Genomic DNA, 17,567 nt, shown 5'->3' on the forward strand with positions numbered 1-17,567 from the left:
TGCCGTTCACTGGAGACCTCACATATTGAATCACTGCAGAGTGCTGACACTTACCTTCATGCGGTCATATTTATCATCCACATCCTGGATCCAGGAAATGAACTGACGAGCATTGAAGCGATCTCTCACAGATTTGTTCTCATCACCCTGAGAACACAGACCAAGTTACAATGTCGATTACATAATAGATTAAGTAATAATTGGCTGCCTCGAATAAAATCTGTTATAATTGACTTGAAGTGGGTATTTATATATTTCTTACCTGGCTCTCTGATGGCATATTGTATACTTCAGAGTCCAACAGCATGGTGCAGGCGCTGAATGGCACAGCCTGATTGGCTATTGTCCTGGCTGCTCTGCAATGGACCCTTAAAACCTCCTGTTCACATGAAACAATCAGCTTCTCCTGTGAATAGTAAACAAAAGAGAGAAAGAAAATTAAAATTAGATATAAAGTTGGACACGGGCTGGTTGGGACTTTAATAGAAATGGGTCATTTGTCAATAAAGCTACATATTTTTTGGAGAAATCGTTGTCACTTAATTAGAGAGGGATGAAATAGATTTGTGTCTGCAGTTCTCTCTGGCTCAGCCTAGGAGGAGGGGGTACGCAGACTTCAGTAGCATTTCTATTAAAAATAAGCTTTGATGTTTTATGAAAGTGCTCATACTGTGCAGTGCACATGCATGTAGCCGTATGTATGAAAGCAGGGACAGTGAGTGAGAATTAAGTGAATGAAGGATAAAGAATAATCCCAGAAAATGTGATGTGTGAAAAAACATGCACTTGTATGTTCTTTACCCGTTCTATGCTGTGCTGCAACCTGAGCTTTCCTCTTACTGCCTCCTGTTGCCTGAAGAGCTCCTTCAGAGGTTCTGACAACGATGGAGGTGGGGCAATCTGATGAGAAAATACAACGCAAGTTTTGTTTACATTAATACAGTAATATACAGTATTTATGTCCAGAAAACAAAAGAAACTCTTGCCATGCACCAATGTATGCCTGTATGACATGGTAACTTACCACAGGGATGTGAAGCTTGCTGAGGGGTTTGCCATCCAGCAGATAGGAGCCAGTGTAGGTCACATACTCAGCATAACACTGTGGGGCCTGTGGGGTGATGTAGCACAGAATCTTCCTCTTTTCCTCAATCTTCTTCCTAATCTGCAGGTACTCAAAGTAAGGGTTTGAACGGTCACTGTGGTAGGGCTCAATATCGTCCAGCTTGATGGCATTTACTACTACAGCCAAAGTCTGCTGAATCATTTCCCTGGTCTGCTGCATTGCCGTGTTGACCAGCTGGACCTGGACCTGCTGCCCAGCAGAACGTGGAAATTTCCTTTTCCGTGGGTGCTGGGTCTGAGACTCCTCTTCGTCCACTGGGAGAGGACGCCCTTTTGCTGTCTTACTGAGAACCACTGATGCAGAGGTTGTGACAGGAGTAGGTACAGACACTGCTGGGGTTGAATTCGATGCAGTAGAGGAGACACTAAGCACAGATTCTTTGTCTTTCTTCAGAGCGGAGAAGGAAGAAGCTGAGGTGGGTGTTGGGGTTCTATTAGGAATCGGGTTGATGCTCACGGCTGGACTGGTCGTTACAGGGGTGGCAGTGGCAGACGAGGTTATTATGCTGGAGGTAGGAGGGACAGCAGCAGCAGAGGGATTGTTCTTGGCGCGATTGCGGGTCATCCTTTGAGGGATTTCATCCACCTTCTTGGGGATATCTACAGTGGTGGGCACAGTGGTCAGGGTTGCCGGTGTTAGCTTGGTTGTGGTCTCCTCAGTGTCTGGTAGTTCCACTGTGCTGGAGGGGGTGACTGCCGCTGGGGGCTGAGGAAGAGGACTGCATGACACAGATTCTGCTACAGGCTCAGACATCTCCTCCTCTCTCACATCTGACTTGACAGGAGACACTGAATCCAGCGGTAACTGTAAAGACTCAGTGAGGGGGTTGATCTGTATGTGATGTTGCTGACCAGCATCTGATTTCATAGATGAATACAACATATTGGGGTCCGATTCATCAGGTCCTACATAAGGTCCTTTTCTTTCCAGTTGTTGAGTAAGAGACAGAGAGCTGTTGACAGGCACACTCTGAGGCTCAGGGTCCAACTCTTGCTGGAAGTTGGCATGTGGTGATGGTACATCTAAATCTTGTGCAGTAGGTTCTGCCAAACCTAGGTCTCCAGCAGGGCATGACGTCTTAGTCAGGCTTGGTAGGTCGACCTCCATTATGTCTGGGTCATCCCTGTCAGTAATAGTATGTCTGATGTGGGGCGACACAGTTTTGCTGTGGTCAACTAGTTCAGGGTCTCGAGGCTCAGCTTCTTCCGACTTGTCTGGTAGTGGTAGTTCAGGCAAGGAGAATGGTCCCATGTAATCCAGTTCATCTGCATCAGCCGAGAATGGGTCTGCCCAGGGCACCACAGGCTCAGGGCCAACAGCCGGAGCCATGTGGCCCTCAGTGGTAGCACTGAAACTGTGTGGACTCTGTCTGCTGTCTGGTTCTACACATTCTGTTTCTGTGTCCATCTGGTGACTATCCTCTATGCTAGGTTTGTTGCAGTCCTGGAAGAAAGGCTCTAGCCTATTGGAGGACGATGAGGTGTTTAAATAGTTGGGTTCCCCATCCATAGCTGTGTCCTGCCTCTCTGGAGAGGGGATGTCAGCCACAGCCTCCTTCTGCTCGTCAAAGTCTTCTGGGTCCTCTTTGTGCCACCTATTCCAGGTAGCATAAGGAGGAGTGACAGAGGGGTGTCCAGACAAGTGCTGCATGTCACTGTCAGAGTGGGAGTAAGGACTGGTTATTTTGGAGACGGCAGCTTCTATCTCCCCATATGTCCTGTGGGGTGATTTGAGGTCCATATCAGGGTTCCAGCCCATACTGTGATCAAAACAGTTCTCTCCTTGGTTAGGGGCAGAGTGGGTGGGGGAGAGTTCGTGGACCTCTGGATCCTGTTGGTCTGGAGACTCTGCAGGCCAGCTCTTCCTTAGAGGGTCCTCAACTTGAGGGGAGAAGGAACATGGCTCCCTTGTTTGCTCTGGCTCCTCCACTGCACAGTGGTCTCCATCAGCTCTCTCGTCCATATCCCCTTCTTCTTCATCGTCCTCCTCTTCTTCATCCTCCTCTTCCTGCTCCTGTTCTTCTGTGACAGAAGGAAGATCTGAGAGGACCAGGTTAGGCTCACTGTGGTGAGGTTCAGAGATGTCATCGATGTCCAGGGGTGGCAAAGCAGCAGGAGCTGGGGTTGGTGGTGCAGCAATGTCAAAGCAGGGCTCCTGGGGGTCTGGCCTGTGAACTGGGGTGGAGGGTTTGGGCAAGAAACTGTATACACTTTCAGGAAGGTGTTCATTGATCTCAGTGCTAGCAAGAGCTGGTGCTGCCACATCTGGAGACGGATGGGCTGGCTCCCGCCGAGGGGACAACATGCCCATCGGGGAGAAATAGGGAGATGACATGCACTCCAGCCTGTCCACTGTTGCCGATTTGTCCTCTAGAGTTTGGGAGGAAGCTGCTGGATCAAAGTCAGCCTCTGGATCAGTCTGCTGTCGAAGGAACTTGTCTGCCTCAGCCTTGAACTCATCCTCCAGAGGCCTGCGGACATCTGACGATGCAGAACGGCTGACAAGTGGCAGCTGCAGGTTCTTTGCAGGGGTAGGGCAGGTGCCCTCCTGGAAACTCTGGGAGTTAGAGTACCTGCTGGGTGGATAACAGAAAAACATTAGAAAATAAAATGAAAATGAATGTGGTATTCAAAAGAGTACGAAACATTTAAATAATCAAAACTGCAGTACATTTGCACGTCTACATACCTTTCAAAGAAGGATGGGGAGCAGGCATTCATTGACATGGTCATAGCTGATGAGTTCTGACAGTCCAACGCATCCAAAATAATGTCAGGGTAATCCTCTGCACTACAAGATGGGGTACGTGGAGTCTGCATTACTTCCTCATAACTGGGGCCGGAGATGACAGACGTTGGTGTGGGGACACCAGTTGGCCTGTTTTGATCTGGTCTTGGAGAGGCGGGGAGGTGCTCCTTCATTTGGTGGCCACCCAGCCAGTCCTTTGAGTTTTGACTATCTGAAGGCTGGAACTTCCTGCCTGGGGACATCATTTGGGCCGGGAGACCCACATCCTTCAGCTTCTTCTCTTTTAGACCAGATTCCAGGCTGTTGGATTTCTTGGAGGATAGCTCACTGCGGTTTTTCCGTACTTCCTCTGTGGACTTTGTTTTGTCCTTCAGTTTAGGGTCCCCTGACTTGGGTCTGAGCTTCTCCATCTGCTTCATCCTTTCTTTGTGTCTCTTGTGGCGCTCTTCGATCTCCTGGTCTTTTAGACTCAACATCTGACCAAAACTCGTCATTTGATAATCACCATCCACCAGCAGTTTTTCGCGTGGACGATTATCTTTCCGCACCGTGTCTTTGGACTGAGTGAGCTTTTCATTTTCATCCTTAGCCTTAGATTTACTGTGGTCCATTCTGTTATCTTTGTCCAATGTATCCCGATTTCTGTCTTTTTTCATATCAAATTTAGGACTGTCTTCTTTTGACCTGTCTTTCAGGACAGTGACCTGTGGGCTGTCTTTCAACCCTGACTTCACATCCTCTTTGGAGTGTTTAAATGAGCCAAAGCCATCAATGTACTTATTCTTCTCCTCCTTAATTTTTTCCTTATGTTTCTCCTTTTTCTTTTTGTCCTTCATCCTGTCACTGATGACGCCACTTGCTTTGTCTTTGTCCTTTTTGGACATCTCTTTTTCAAATTCCAATGTTTTCTCAAAGTCGTCTTCACCATCTCCCTTACCTCCATATGGGAATGTGTAAGGGTCTGCCTCTAAAGGCATGGGCTCTTTCTCGAATGGAAGGCTCTCTCTGCGGCTGTAGGACTCTCTGATCTCCTCTGTCTTGTCGCGTTTGTCTCCTTTGTCTTTCTTGACCTTTTCTTTCTCCTTGTCATGGCTTTTCTTGGACGAAGATGAAGATGAATGTCGATGCCTTTCTTTCTCTCTGAACTTGTCCTGGGGTGTAGATATGGACAGGGAGTCTCTCCTGTCCTCAGACACATCAGTCAGACTGATGGAGTCATAGTAACTAGTGAGGACTGGCTCATGTCCTCTGTCAGTGAAACTATCGGAGGAGATTTCACTATTCTTGTCATTGGAGTCATCCTTATAGTCATTCATAGCTTCCTCCTCCAATTTTTCCAAGAGAGACTTTTCATTCTCACCACTGCCTTTTGAGGGTTTCCTTTCCTTAGAATGATCCAGCTTGTCTTTATATTTGCTTTTTGTCTTCTCCTCACTGGTGTCCCTTTTGTCCAGCAGCTTCTGTTTATTTTTCTTCTCTTGGTTCGAGTCCACTGACATTCTGTCTTTTCGCTCCTTATGTTTCGCATCTACAGAATCTTTCTTGTCTTTGTTGTGTTTCTCTAGGGAGCCCTTCCTCTCTTTACCTGTGTCAAATGTGGCCTTTTCTTTCTTCTTTTCTTTGTGTTCTTTGTCTTTTGCCTTTTCTGTGTTATGTTTAGCCTCTGCAGAAGATTTTCTCATTTTTTCTGAGGGGAAGTGATCCAGCTCATCCTGATCAGGTGTTGAGTCTTTTCTGATGGAGTCAGACACGAGTACACCACCATTGTAGCTGTCCTCGTCGTCATCACTTTCATCGGTGAATATGTCTGCTATCTTGTACCACGTCTTCTCCCGGATTTTCTCAGGTTTTCTTTCCTCTTTCTTTAACTCCAAGAAATCTTTCTCCCTATCAGCATGTTTGTCTTGAAAAGCCTTTTCTTTCTTGTCCTTTGTCTGTTCTGAAGACGTTTTTCGATCTTTGTCTTTGCCATGAGACTCTTTATGTTTGTCTTTGGCTCCCTCCTTCTTGTCTTTAGTGCCCCGGTCTGCATCCTTTTCTTTGACAGGTTTTTCTGAGGAGCTTTTCTCACTCTTCTCCTTCTCCTGATCAGCTCCTCTGTCTTTTGTTTTCTCTTTGTGCTTGTCCGCTTTTGTCTTTTCTCGCTTTTCTGTTCCCTCACCCTTCTTTTCCTTCTCCTTTCCAGAATGGTTTCTTTCTCTGATATCACACGATTTACCGGCATCAATGTCTTTGAATAAAGTATCATTGCCATATTCGTCTCTTAAAGATTCCTGTTTGATTTTTATGTCCTTTCTTTCCTTGATGGATTCATATGAGTCTTTGCGGTCTCTGCTGTTCTCCAGAGAATCTTTGTCTTTTTTGTCTTTGACTGTGTCTGTGGACTCCTTCCTTTTCTTTTCTTTTTCGACTGAGTGACTTGAGTTTAATTTTTGTTTTTCTGACCAGTCTTTTTTCTTTTCATTTGTCTTTTCAGAAGAGTCTTTGTCTTTCTTCCTAGATGTGGCTTCTTTCTCTGATCTTTTCTCATTGTGATCCGATTTCTTATCCTTGACTTTGTTTTCTTTCCTCCTTGTCTCTTCCTTAACAGTTTCAACAATTAGTTTAACAGCATTGTTGGCTTTGTATTCCTTGTACTCTTTAACAGGAGCATCCCAACTGTCGTCTCCATATAGGGAGGAGTCGGAGGACATCTCGGAGCCCCACCTGTCATGATGGTCATCTGAGGCACTAAGCTTTGTGTCCTCCAGGTTGAGGAAACGGTTGTTAACGTCATAGCCTTCATACTCAGACTCTTCCTTCTGTGCTTTGTCTTTTTTACATTTCTCTTTCTCCTCCTTGGTGTTTTTCTCCTTGTCCACTTTTAGATGCTTTTCCTCTTTCTGCTCACTTTTCCTGTCTGCCTTTGAGGAGGACTTCTCCTTGGACTTTTTCTTTTTCTCCTCTTTGTGAGCTTTTTGTTTATCCTCCTTGGGTTTCTCCTTCTCTTTGACATTTCTATCCTTGTCAGATTTTACAGGCTTCTCCCTCTCCTCCTTATTTGTCTTGTCCTTGGTGGAGTCCTTTGTTTTCTTATTTTTCTCTTCCTTTGCTGTTCTATGCAGGTCTTTCCCAGATGACCAATCCTTATCCTCGGACTTGCTTTTTGAAAGCCTGTCCTCCTTTTTTGAATGGTCTTTTTCGTGTTTGGATAACTTGACTTTGCTCTCAGCCGGTGATTCAGACTCAACAATTAGGGACTTCTGCCTTGAATCATCAAAATCAAAAGAATAGCTCTTGACAAATTTCTCATTCATATCTTGATTAAGCACTAGACTGGGAGCTTTGTCCTTCTCCTTATTTTTGTGCTTGTGCTTCACTTTATGCTTTTTCAGCACTTTGCCATCTACGTCGGTTTTGGAGACTGCACTGTCTGCACTGGTGTTTTTATAGAGCTCAGAATTTTTCTTCTCGACTGTGTTACTGTGCGCATTGTTATTCTTCTTTTTGTTCTCCTGTGCTTTCCTCTTAACTTGTTTTATTGACTCTACGCTGGAATCAGCAGAGGAGTAGTCAGACTCACTGGACAGTCTTGTTCTGACTGAATCTGACAGAGAACTGACGTCTGAGTCCCATGTCGGAGATGACACAGTCTTCCATCCATCGGTCCTCCACTGCTTTGGATGCTGTTCTGCTAATGACGGTGCTTGTTTCTGAGAGTTCAAGTTTCCATGGGAAGAGGAAGAGGATGCGTTAAAGCCAGGGGAGTCTTTCAGGTTCTGTGCAGAAGAGTCCTTTATACTATTTGAGCCCTTGTCATCCTCACTCTCCATATCTCCACAATCAGAATCAGATGTACAGAATTTGTCGTTGACTTTACCAAACCTGACTTCTTTACTGACATTATTTTTACTCTCCTTCTTCCGCTTCTTTTTGACTTTATTCTTGTCTTTCTGTTGTTTAGAGCTCATGCTGCCAGAGTCTCTAGCCTTGGTATTTGTTTGCTGGGCTTGTTGCCGTGGCGTAGGCGCTGGCGTGAAACACAACGTCCTATCATCCTCGTCTGAACTGTTACTGTCAGAGATGATCCGCCTGACAGTTTTCTTTGGTGTGAGCGAGTTGCTTTTGGAATAGGTTTTCACCTCCATCTTGGGTATGGAGATGAAGCTGTTGGCCTTGCTGATCGAGTCCTTACGGAAGTCTTTTTTCAAGAGGTGCTTATCGTCCACAGGAGGGACACGTTCCTCCTCATCATCCTCATCAAATTCGTATTCGTCTTTGATGGGTGTGACAGCAGATTTAGGAGGGTCTACGGTTTTCCCTTTCAACTTCAGGCCCTTCTCAAACTCTGAGTCTGTGTTATTGCCATCGACAGAGCTGGACGGGGCAAATGAGGGGGCATCTTCTTCCTCTGAAGATTCTGTGGAAAGAAAAGAGACACACAATCAATACACAATTTAATAAAACATTTACAGCCCCATCTACATGAATAACTTACAAAACTTATAACAGCCATGTAATTAGGTGACTCAAAGACTAAATATTACATACCCGATGAACTCTCTTCACTTGAAGTGTAAGTGCCTTTCCCCAGCAATAGATTCAGCATAGTTGGAGAGTTGGCAACCTTCAGTGGTGTTTCACCTCTCCTGTTGCTTTGACGTGGATCCCCTCCATACCGTAAAAGCAGTTTTACCACCTGAAACAAAAAATATTTCATTAATATAAATTCTATTTTACAGGGTGATATTATCAAGTCTTGTGGTTCAGAATTTTGAGGTCAAGGGACACAAAGTAATAGTGGCAATCTCTTAAGATTTTCATTTAGGTAAATGTCTGATAAGTCACTATAGGTGAATGAGGTAACACAATGGTGATTGAGCCTCTGGCCCACTGATGAAAGTACTGCAATATCTACATAATTGCAGTATTACAAACAGCCAAGACGGATATCTTCGAGATTGGCACTTTAATACACCACTAACGTCACAGTTATTATTTGATGATATGAACGTGCCATGAAAAAGTTAATGGCATCAGGTTCTGTTGTTCCACCTTCAGAATTTAAAATTTTTATTTTGTGCTTTAGTACTTTGGTAATAATATTGACTGCATTCAGATATGACCTGCCTTTACTGACTATGCACTTTGTTTTCACCTTGAAATGTCCATTGTTGGATGCATCGTGTAGAGGGGTGTCATCATCCAAACCCTTGGTGTTGACCTCTGCTCCGGCTGCCAGCAGCTGCTTGGCCACATCATAGTACCCCCTATTGCACGCTTCATGCAATGCAGTCCAGCCTAAACATAAGAAGAACAATTGTGAGAGTGTACACAATACACGAATGAATATATATATATATATATAGCTTCATGCACTAAGTAAACAACAGTCTATAAAAGAGCTTCTCACCTGCAAAGTCTTTTACATTCACATCAGCTCCCTCGCTGATGAGCTCCTTGATGCGGCGTACCTCTCCACGGATTGCTGCTCTGTGCAGCCGAGTCTCTCCTCTCTCATTCCGTTTATTCACTTTGTCTTTGGTTTTAGATGCAGAGTTTGGCGTTCCCTTCTGACCCAGACTGGACTGTGACTGATGCTTTGGTGTTGTGTCTGTTGGTAGGAAATGGACACTTTATTTCAACACCAGTTTTGTTTGGCACATTTTACTTTAATGTGTATATATTTTTTACTTGTTATTACATCTACTATGAATAACAGTTTATTTGATGTGCCTACAGCCAGAAGGGGGCAGTCTTACTCTAAGAATCAGCAGCAAAGTGGTTGGACATACTTCACTTGAGCTCATTTCATCACATTTACAAGATTAAACCCAAGCCTTAATCACATTTACATTATTGAGTTTGCATAGCTATTGTCCCAAATGATATTTGAAACACACTCACTTAATCTATGTCAATGCCTTCAGGCATGCAACAAAAGGATTAACATATAAATAAAAGTGGCTATGCATTGGTCTTCACCAACCTAATTCAAATGTCAACAGTAACAGAAAAAGTACAGTGTTGTAACAATAATACTATTTTAGGTATCTAATACATTTATGGCCAAATGACTGTCTACCAAAAATAAATGTACCATTTGAGAGGACATAAGGAGGTTGTAAATTTATTGAATAATTAACAAACAACAATAAAGGCTTGCAGGCCTTTTATATCTGGATGTGTACTGTGATTTGACTCAGATGCTGAGATTGCACCATTCGACTAACGCAATACCAACAGGGGAAGTTTCATTTCCTTGACAGTCCCATGCTTATTTTAGAAAAATAATTCCACTACTGTAGATGAACTTTCATGTCGCGATTACAGCTGCTAAGAAAAACAACCACTTCCACTGACAGCATAGTTTTACATTGCAGCTGTAATGAAAATGAATGTAGATTAGCTTGTATAACTAAATTCAAATTCAGCAACTGCCCATGTCCAGAGGCAATAGAGAAAATAAACAAAAACAATCAGTCCCATGCCTCACCACCCTGCTGCTCTCTCTTTAAGCCCACCTTCATTGCTCTCCCCCACAAACACACACAAACACTGTCTACATATAAAGCTCCCTCCCATCCCTCTTTCCTTGTGCGCAACCCATCCACTGAAGACGTGGTCTCCATGATAAGCACGCACCTGGACTGTTGACGGACTCCTCAGCTGTCATTTGCATGAGCAAGGCCACCTGCTGCCGCTCAGAGAGGGGGTACCCGGCCCGGATCCCTGGCATCCCCATTCCAAACGGCAAGCCCGCCTTCCGGGTGTTGGTGGGCTCCTTTTTAATGCGCTTCCGCTCTGGACCTGGTTTCTCTGTAATGAAAGTGATAGGAAAGAAGTAAGGTTAATTTTATTGGGCTGCATAGACACAAATACACGTTCATTCACGCACACACAAACAAATCTAGTTTAATGAACCATATGGAAAAGTAGAGTAATAGGTGTGTCATTAGATTTATACCAGTAGGAGACATTCAATATTATAGCGTAATTATTCATTGGGTAAACTGATTATCCATCTCTTTCTTTGTGCTCTTTATATTTCCTATACCTGACAAGCTTTCACTGTTATGACAATCTTCAAAAGCACATTAAACATGTCACAACAATCAGACACATTTTAAATGTTTCTTTGGTGGAAAGAAAAAAAGACAATGAAGCAAAAAGTATTAAATTTACAGTGATTTAACAAATAGTGCTGTCATTTCTACCCCCACTTTGCCCTTTTTTAGAATGTCCACTGCAAAAAACACTTGGCTACCATCTATATAAGCCTCTGTTAAAAACACAAAACAAAAAAAACATCCTTGCTCATATACTACATACTGAATATGTAGCCCAGTTTGTGAGGGATTTGTTGGTAGCAGGGGGGATGACTTTTGTATTATTATCCAGCTGCCCCTGAGAAAGGAAGGGGCCAACAGGCAGTATGTTTATGTATGTGTCTGTCTCCAAGCCAATCACCCTGAATTGAGAAGAGATGAAAGAGGGTGTGACTTGGCAGAACCACAGTTATTACGAAATAGTCGGTGTATATTTCAATTCAACATGGCCTTGCCAAGGTCACCACATGCCTGCTTGCGTGCCTGCCAGGCTTACTGGAGACACAGCGCTACTGGACAAAAGCAGCTGCTCCACTAAGACACACCCAGCAATTATTTTCAGTGGCAACATACCATTTGATGACCCTTATGGAGGGTAAAGCTACGTATGACTGTAACACTTTATCACTGAGGGGGAACAGTTCCCACAGCGAGTCAGCGCTATCAACAATACAGACTCCTACGACAAAGAAAGAAACTTCAAATGTGCATGTATGGCGAAACAAGTAGAGCGCTGTCTCTGCGTGATTTCTGTGGCACTTTTCTCATTCCAAATCTGGCCTCCTTGCTCAAGGCCACAAAAACACAAGTAAATAAGGCAAGGAGGAAGCACGCTTCCGGTGGCCAAAGGCTTTCCAGGAAAATATTTTTCCAGTCACAAGTACAGAGCTGATGAACTTTCACTAACATCTGTGAGTACTTACAGCTAATGTGCCCCCACCCCTCTTTGATACACTCTCACGTTCTCCAAAGCATTTGCCATTTAGACACATTCCTTCTGCTAAGTCTTTAACAGCAGGAACCACAGAAGCAGTCCAAACATGTTTTTTGAGCAGCACAACAGAGAAAGTGCTACGCTTGCCTTTCCATACTATGTTTACAAGACTAGGAACCAGGAAGGCAGTTATTACCCTGATGCACCCATGCAGAGGCATGCTACTAAACAACACACACAAGGCCGAAGGCTCTAATAGAAGATTCATCATCAGTGGCAGCGAACAGCCTGCTCATAGATCAGACTCCAGGTTCACAAAATGCAGATGGGGCAGTTTGTTTACATACACATTTGGAGCAGGGATGATCTCCATCTGACTTTTAAGCTATACCAGAGAGGCAAAAATGACAAATTCTAAACCCAGAAACTACTGCCTGTGCAAAAAAGTATGATTTTAATTTGATGGGATGCTGTGGGAACACAGCTACATACAAAATTTGTTCCACATGCTTATAAAGTAAGGGATGTTATTTTGCTTTCATACGGTTTGTGTTTGGTTAATCAACATGAGAATTTAAGGAAAGATAAAGATCAAAATGGTAGACGGCTTCATTAAAGTGTGGCGGTGTGGCCCCTATGATTATACAACATGTGAACCAAAAATGTGTGTCACATGTGGATTACTGAATTACACAAATGAATAAACAATTACACAACGCTGTGTGCCTGCTCCTATAGTATGTCTTTCTGTTGGATGTCTATTCAGGGAACATTGCTGGGGCCTTTATGTGTCTCAGTAAAATGATATTACTCAGCTTACAGACAGGGTTGAAACCTTACTCTCCTTACTGCTTGAAACTTGACTAACAAGATAAGAGACAAGGAGAATAAAAAAAGAATGCAAGCTAGCTAGGGATAGTCACCCGATGAATAGACTGCCTACCTGAGCCACGGGAGGGGACCACATCAAACGTAAATGTCAGGTAATAATAGAGTTAGGTTTTGGATATGGAAGGCAGACAATACTACAGTGTAAGCTACCAGCAAAACAAAGAGACTGTCTGGTTCAGTCAGCCGACACACTCCACGACAAGAAGAACCGCTCTAACCAGTCTGACCAGGTATGGTTGACCATAGCATGTTAGACTGAAAAAAAATGTTCTGTTTAGGGACTCACAAAAATTGCATAAACAGGAAGTTATGGGAGAAGAGGCAGGAAGTGGCCAACAGGATGTTTTGTCAATGCTTTGTATTAAGCAAGAGAGACTCCTAAATATATAGTATGAACATACTACGGTGTACAATGCTCTGTCTGTCGACTCTGTCCAGCTGGCACACTTGTTACATATTGCTTTAATCAGTTAGGCAGCTTCTGTCTGCTGGTTTTACTCAGAGCCAGTGTGAGTCTGGGAGACTGAAAGACAAATCTCTGAGTGTTAAAACTTGCTGAGGGAAAAGATGCGTGGGCTGAAGATCTGTGCACATCACTGTATCCTTTTGCAACCCACTCTACATGGCTCAGCTCACACCTTCCTTCAAAGTTCACAAAACCTGACCATCATTACTGTGTTGCAAAACTGACCCAATGGGAATGGCATGGCTGCAAGAACAATTAATATCCTAGAAGGCTGCAAAAGAAGATAGAGTGACTCCGTTTGAGCACATTAAAGTAAGCTACAATGTCAAAGACACAAAAAGATCACCTGACTTAGCTAAATTTGTTTGGCCATGTTTTGACCTTCGGTAAATTATAAGTGGGTACTTTCAGACCCAACGATATAGATATATATATTTTTTTTTTCCCCACCAAAAGTGCAGTCCTTCTTAGACATGGTATGGTGCTATGTGGAAGTAATGATGAAAAAAGTTTTCATGTACCTCCTCTGTGATTGCTCAATTTGAATGCCGATAAAGCTGATCATAGTTCTGCTGCTGTTGTATAAAAGCTTTTATGTTATGCTTTCAGATGTTGCTGCCTAAAATAACTATTTAACTTTCTCAAATTTCTTTTCACTTTGGGCAACAGGTAGAACTTATTAGCCACAATTAAATCACCGTCTGACATAGACACAGACACATAAAAATCTTAGACCTGCAACTAATTATCATTTTCATTATTGATTACACAATTAGTCAATAAATTACTCAGAGCCCTAAATAACCTAATCATTTCTTATCTGACCAACTGTCCTAAAGCTATGATAGCATATCCTTACATTTAAGCAAGTTGACACTTTATATTTGTTTGTGGCAGTTAACTAACTGGTTAATACTCTAATTATATCACTGTAAAATATGTCAACAAGAAATCTGTTTGTTTGGCTGCAGCCAAACAGTATAATCGATCATAAAAAGCAACATGAAGTGACAGAATGAAGTTATTGGGCTGCATATGTCTCATTCCTTATAAATGATGGTTGTATTTCAAAATGTTGTTGTTTGCAAACTAAAAGAAGAGGAGGAACAAGAAGAAAAGACTTTGTTGTTTTCTTTTTGTTGTGGTGTCCCAGTGAGGATGGAGCTCTTCACAAAAATGACCTGAAAACGCGAGTTGTTTTTACATGTAAACTGCATTTTCGGAATTATCCTTCTCAGTGTGGGCGTAGTCGTGATCTGGCAAGATTGTTCTACCATCTATCCCTGAAGTCTGACTGCTGTTGTGGATAGTGGTGGTGAGGAGGAAGAGGGAAGAGAGGAGCGGAAGAAAGATGACCTCAGGAAGGAGGAATGCTGCTGTCTAGCGCTTCTCAGGAGGAGGTCAAGGGAGGCTTGGCAATTCTGCGAAGGGAGGGATGAGCAATGAAGTTTTTTAGGGCTCTGATTAACTTCATCTTGAATGATCTGCACTGTGCTATCCAGAGGCGTAGTCAGTACATACTCCTCCCCCTTGTCTAGCTTGCTTATAGGCCCTTGTAATATTTGTAAACAACAAGCGGGGAACTACTGTGTGCATGCTAATTAGAGGCTAAGTTGGTAGCAATGCATACAAGCAACATCAGAATTACTGCAAAGGCCTAATCTTCCATTACAGAAATAAGGAATACTGTGAGATACCAAGCATAAGTATACATACATACATACATACATACATAAGTATTCAGACCCTTTGCTATGACACTTGAAATTTAGCCTCCCATTTCTCTTGATCATCTTTGAGATATTTCCACACCTTGATTGGACTCTACCTATTGTAAATTTAGCCTTAACACCCTTTTTTTAATTTAAGAATTATGGAGGCCACTGTGCTCTTGGGAACCTTCAGTGGTTCAACACAAATGGACTCCAATCAAGGTTTAGAAACAACTCAAAGATGCTCAAGAGAATTGGCACTTCGCAAAGGGCCTGAATACTTATGTCAATGTGAAAATTTCTAAAATTCTGTTCTCGCTTTAGCATTATGCTGTATTGATTGCAGATTGATGAGTGGACTTTTTTTTCTTTTAATTTGAGCATAACGCTGCTATATGACAAAATGCGCTGTACATTTAATGTCAGGCTCAGGCTTGAGCAGATCTTTCATTTTTTATTCCTAAGAAGACAATTTCCAACAGTATATTTGAACACACGTACAAAGAACACAGTTGAGACATTTTCTAAAAAGAGGAAAGAAAGCCAAATATAATGGAAACTGATCGAATTTTTTTTTATGAGTTGCACAGTAGGGAATCTAGCTGTGGTGTCTTAAAATAATGCATGCCAACTCTTACACAAAGACATTTACTTGATTTGATATGCTTCCCTTTTTACCTGGTAGTTATTATGAATCAATTGTGAATCTATCTAAAATACTAACGCATTAAACAGAAAACCAGGTAATTTAAAAACCAAAAAAAACAAAAAAAACATTCTATTATTCTTTGGTCTAAATTTACATTCACTTTTCAGCAGAATTATGTGTTTTACTTTATTTTCCCTATATTAACTTTCAATTAATGTCCTTAGAGGCTACAAAAAAAAGTCGATATTTTAAAAATCAATATTTTTAGTTTACTTAATTGAAGCCAAGGACTTGGCCACAGAATATTTTGGTATACTATAGTATACCACATGGTCATAAAGCCACAGGGGAATGGAGAGCTAGTAATGGGGTAGTGTCGAGAGGGGGGTGGGTGCTGTGACGTGTCAGAGGTGTAAAATTTTGCAGAGAGGCTAGACACTGACCCAGCAGGGTCAGAACTTGAAAGGCAAAGCAACAAAGTCAGACTATAAAACACAGATATGCAGAAACAACTGAATATACAGTTGAGAAAGGTATGTAGACACATCAGTCCTGAATACTACGTGCACAGGCGTAGATACAGAGAGATTACAGTTCTCCAATCTCCAAGTATTAGGCTAGCCACCACTAAGACAACATAATTTTCCCTATGTGAAACAATACATCCTAATAAATTGAAAACACTGCAGTGACAGACAGATACAACCAACTCAATTATAAAAACTGTGTGAATTGTGTAATGGCATGAACCCTGGAAACTTCCCGGCTTCTGTGGTTTGTAAACACAAGAAACTATTAAGAAACAGTTATGTTCAGAATACAGTGGCAAGAAAAAATGAAGTGATCCCTCTGGATTTACCTCCATTTATGTGTAAATCTGTCCTTAAATATAACCAGATCTTCATCAAAATTACAATTATGGACAAACACAGTCTATTTTAACTAATAACCCACAAATCATTGTTTGTTCTTGTCCATATTGAAAACATAATTTCAACATTCACAGTGTAGGCTGGAAAAAGTATGTAAAACCCTCAGCTGATGGCACTGACAAAAGCTAACTGGAGTCAGGAGTTACTAGACCTGGAGTCCAGTCAATTAGACAAGATTGGAGGTTTGGCTTAGAGCTATTTTGACTTACAAAAAAATACACTTAAACATTTTAAGTTTGCTATTCACAATAAACATCTGCCTTGCAAAAAAAAAACATCTCAGAGGAAAGCTGGAAAGTGTTAATAAGTCATCTCAAAGGGTTTAGAAATTCATCAGTCCAGAGTCAGATAAAACTGTCTATGAGTGCCCAGCTAAGAAGACTCCAAAAGCACAATGCAAAGAGCTCAGCAACGTAACAAAGAACCTCAGAGTTACAGCTAAAGTGTTAAAGGAATCAATGGAGCTGGTTAACATCTCTGTTCATGAGTCAACCACAACACTCATTGCTGCATCTGAAGTTTGCCAAAGTGCAGCTTCACACTTCACGGACTGATGAAACTACGATTGAATTGGAAAAGTGCACTGCATGCAAACATTTCCAAGTTTATCAAGGTATTTTACAGGATAATGTCAGATTGGCTGAACATCTGCTGAACTTGGTAACAGTTGGGTGATGCAGCAGGACAATGACCCTAAACATCAAAGTAAATTTACTACAGAATGACTTAAAACAAAGAAAATCCACCTTCTGGAGTGGTCCAGTCAGAGCACAGAACTGTATTCAGTAGAGATGCTGTGGAATGACCTCAAGAGAGCTGCTCTCCTAAGAATATGGCTGAGCTGAAGCAGCTCTATGAGGAAGAATGGTCCAAAATTCCTCCTGTACATTGTTCAGAGGTCTGATCAGCAGCTACCAGAAGTGCTTGTTTGGTTAGTGATGCCACAGGCGGTTCGACCACTTATTAAATCCAAGGCAGTGTTTCCTCTAGGATTTTTTTCAGCAGTGGGGGCATGCTATCG

General features: G+C 42.4%; 1 protein-coding gene across 2 annotated transcripts in view; it reads right to left on the bottom strand.

Moving 5' to 3' along the window:
• Positions 1-17,567, bottom strand: part of ankrd11 (ankyrin repeat domain 11) — a 101,131-nt gene that overhangs the window by 4,688 nt on the left and 78,876 nt on the right. The window contains exons 5-13 of one of the 2 annotated variants that reach the window (XM_023424342.2): positions 10,499-10,672; positions 9,267-9,467; positions 9,012-9,154; positions 8,405-8,552; positions 3,815-8,273; positions 1,025-3,698; positions 802-900; positions 263-406; positions 55-147 (exon numbers count right to left, since the gene is read on the bottom strand). In XM_023424342.2, the coding sequence (XP_023280110.1) occupies positions 55-147; positions 263-406; positions 802-900; positions 1,025-3,698; positions 3,815-8,273; positions 8,405-8,552; positions 9,012-9,154; positions 9,267-9,467; positions 10,499-10,672 (8,135 nt within the window). Of the gene's footprint in view, positions 1-54; positions 148-262; positions 407-801; positions 901-1,024; positions 3,702-3,814; positions 8,274-8,404; positions 8,553-9,011; positions 9,155-9,266; positions 9,468-10,498; positions 10,673-17,567 lie in introns of both variants that reach the window. The other variant, XM_023424341.2, reaches the window with a different exon arrangement.

The sequence above is a fragment of the Seriola lalandi genome, unplaced genomic scaffold (assembly GCF_002814215.2).
Source record: "Seriola lalandi dorsalis isolate HSWRI2012SDOR001 ecotype SW California unplaced genomic scaffold, Sedor1 jcf7180002054735, whole genome shotgun sequence".
Lineage (NCBI taxonomy): Eukaryota > Metazoa > Chordata > Actinopteri > Carangiformes > Carangidae > Seriola > Seriola lalandi.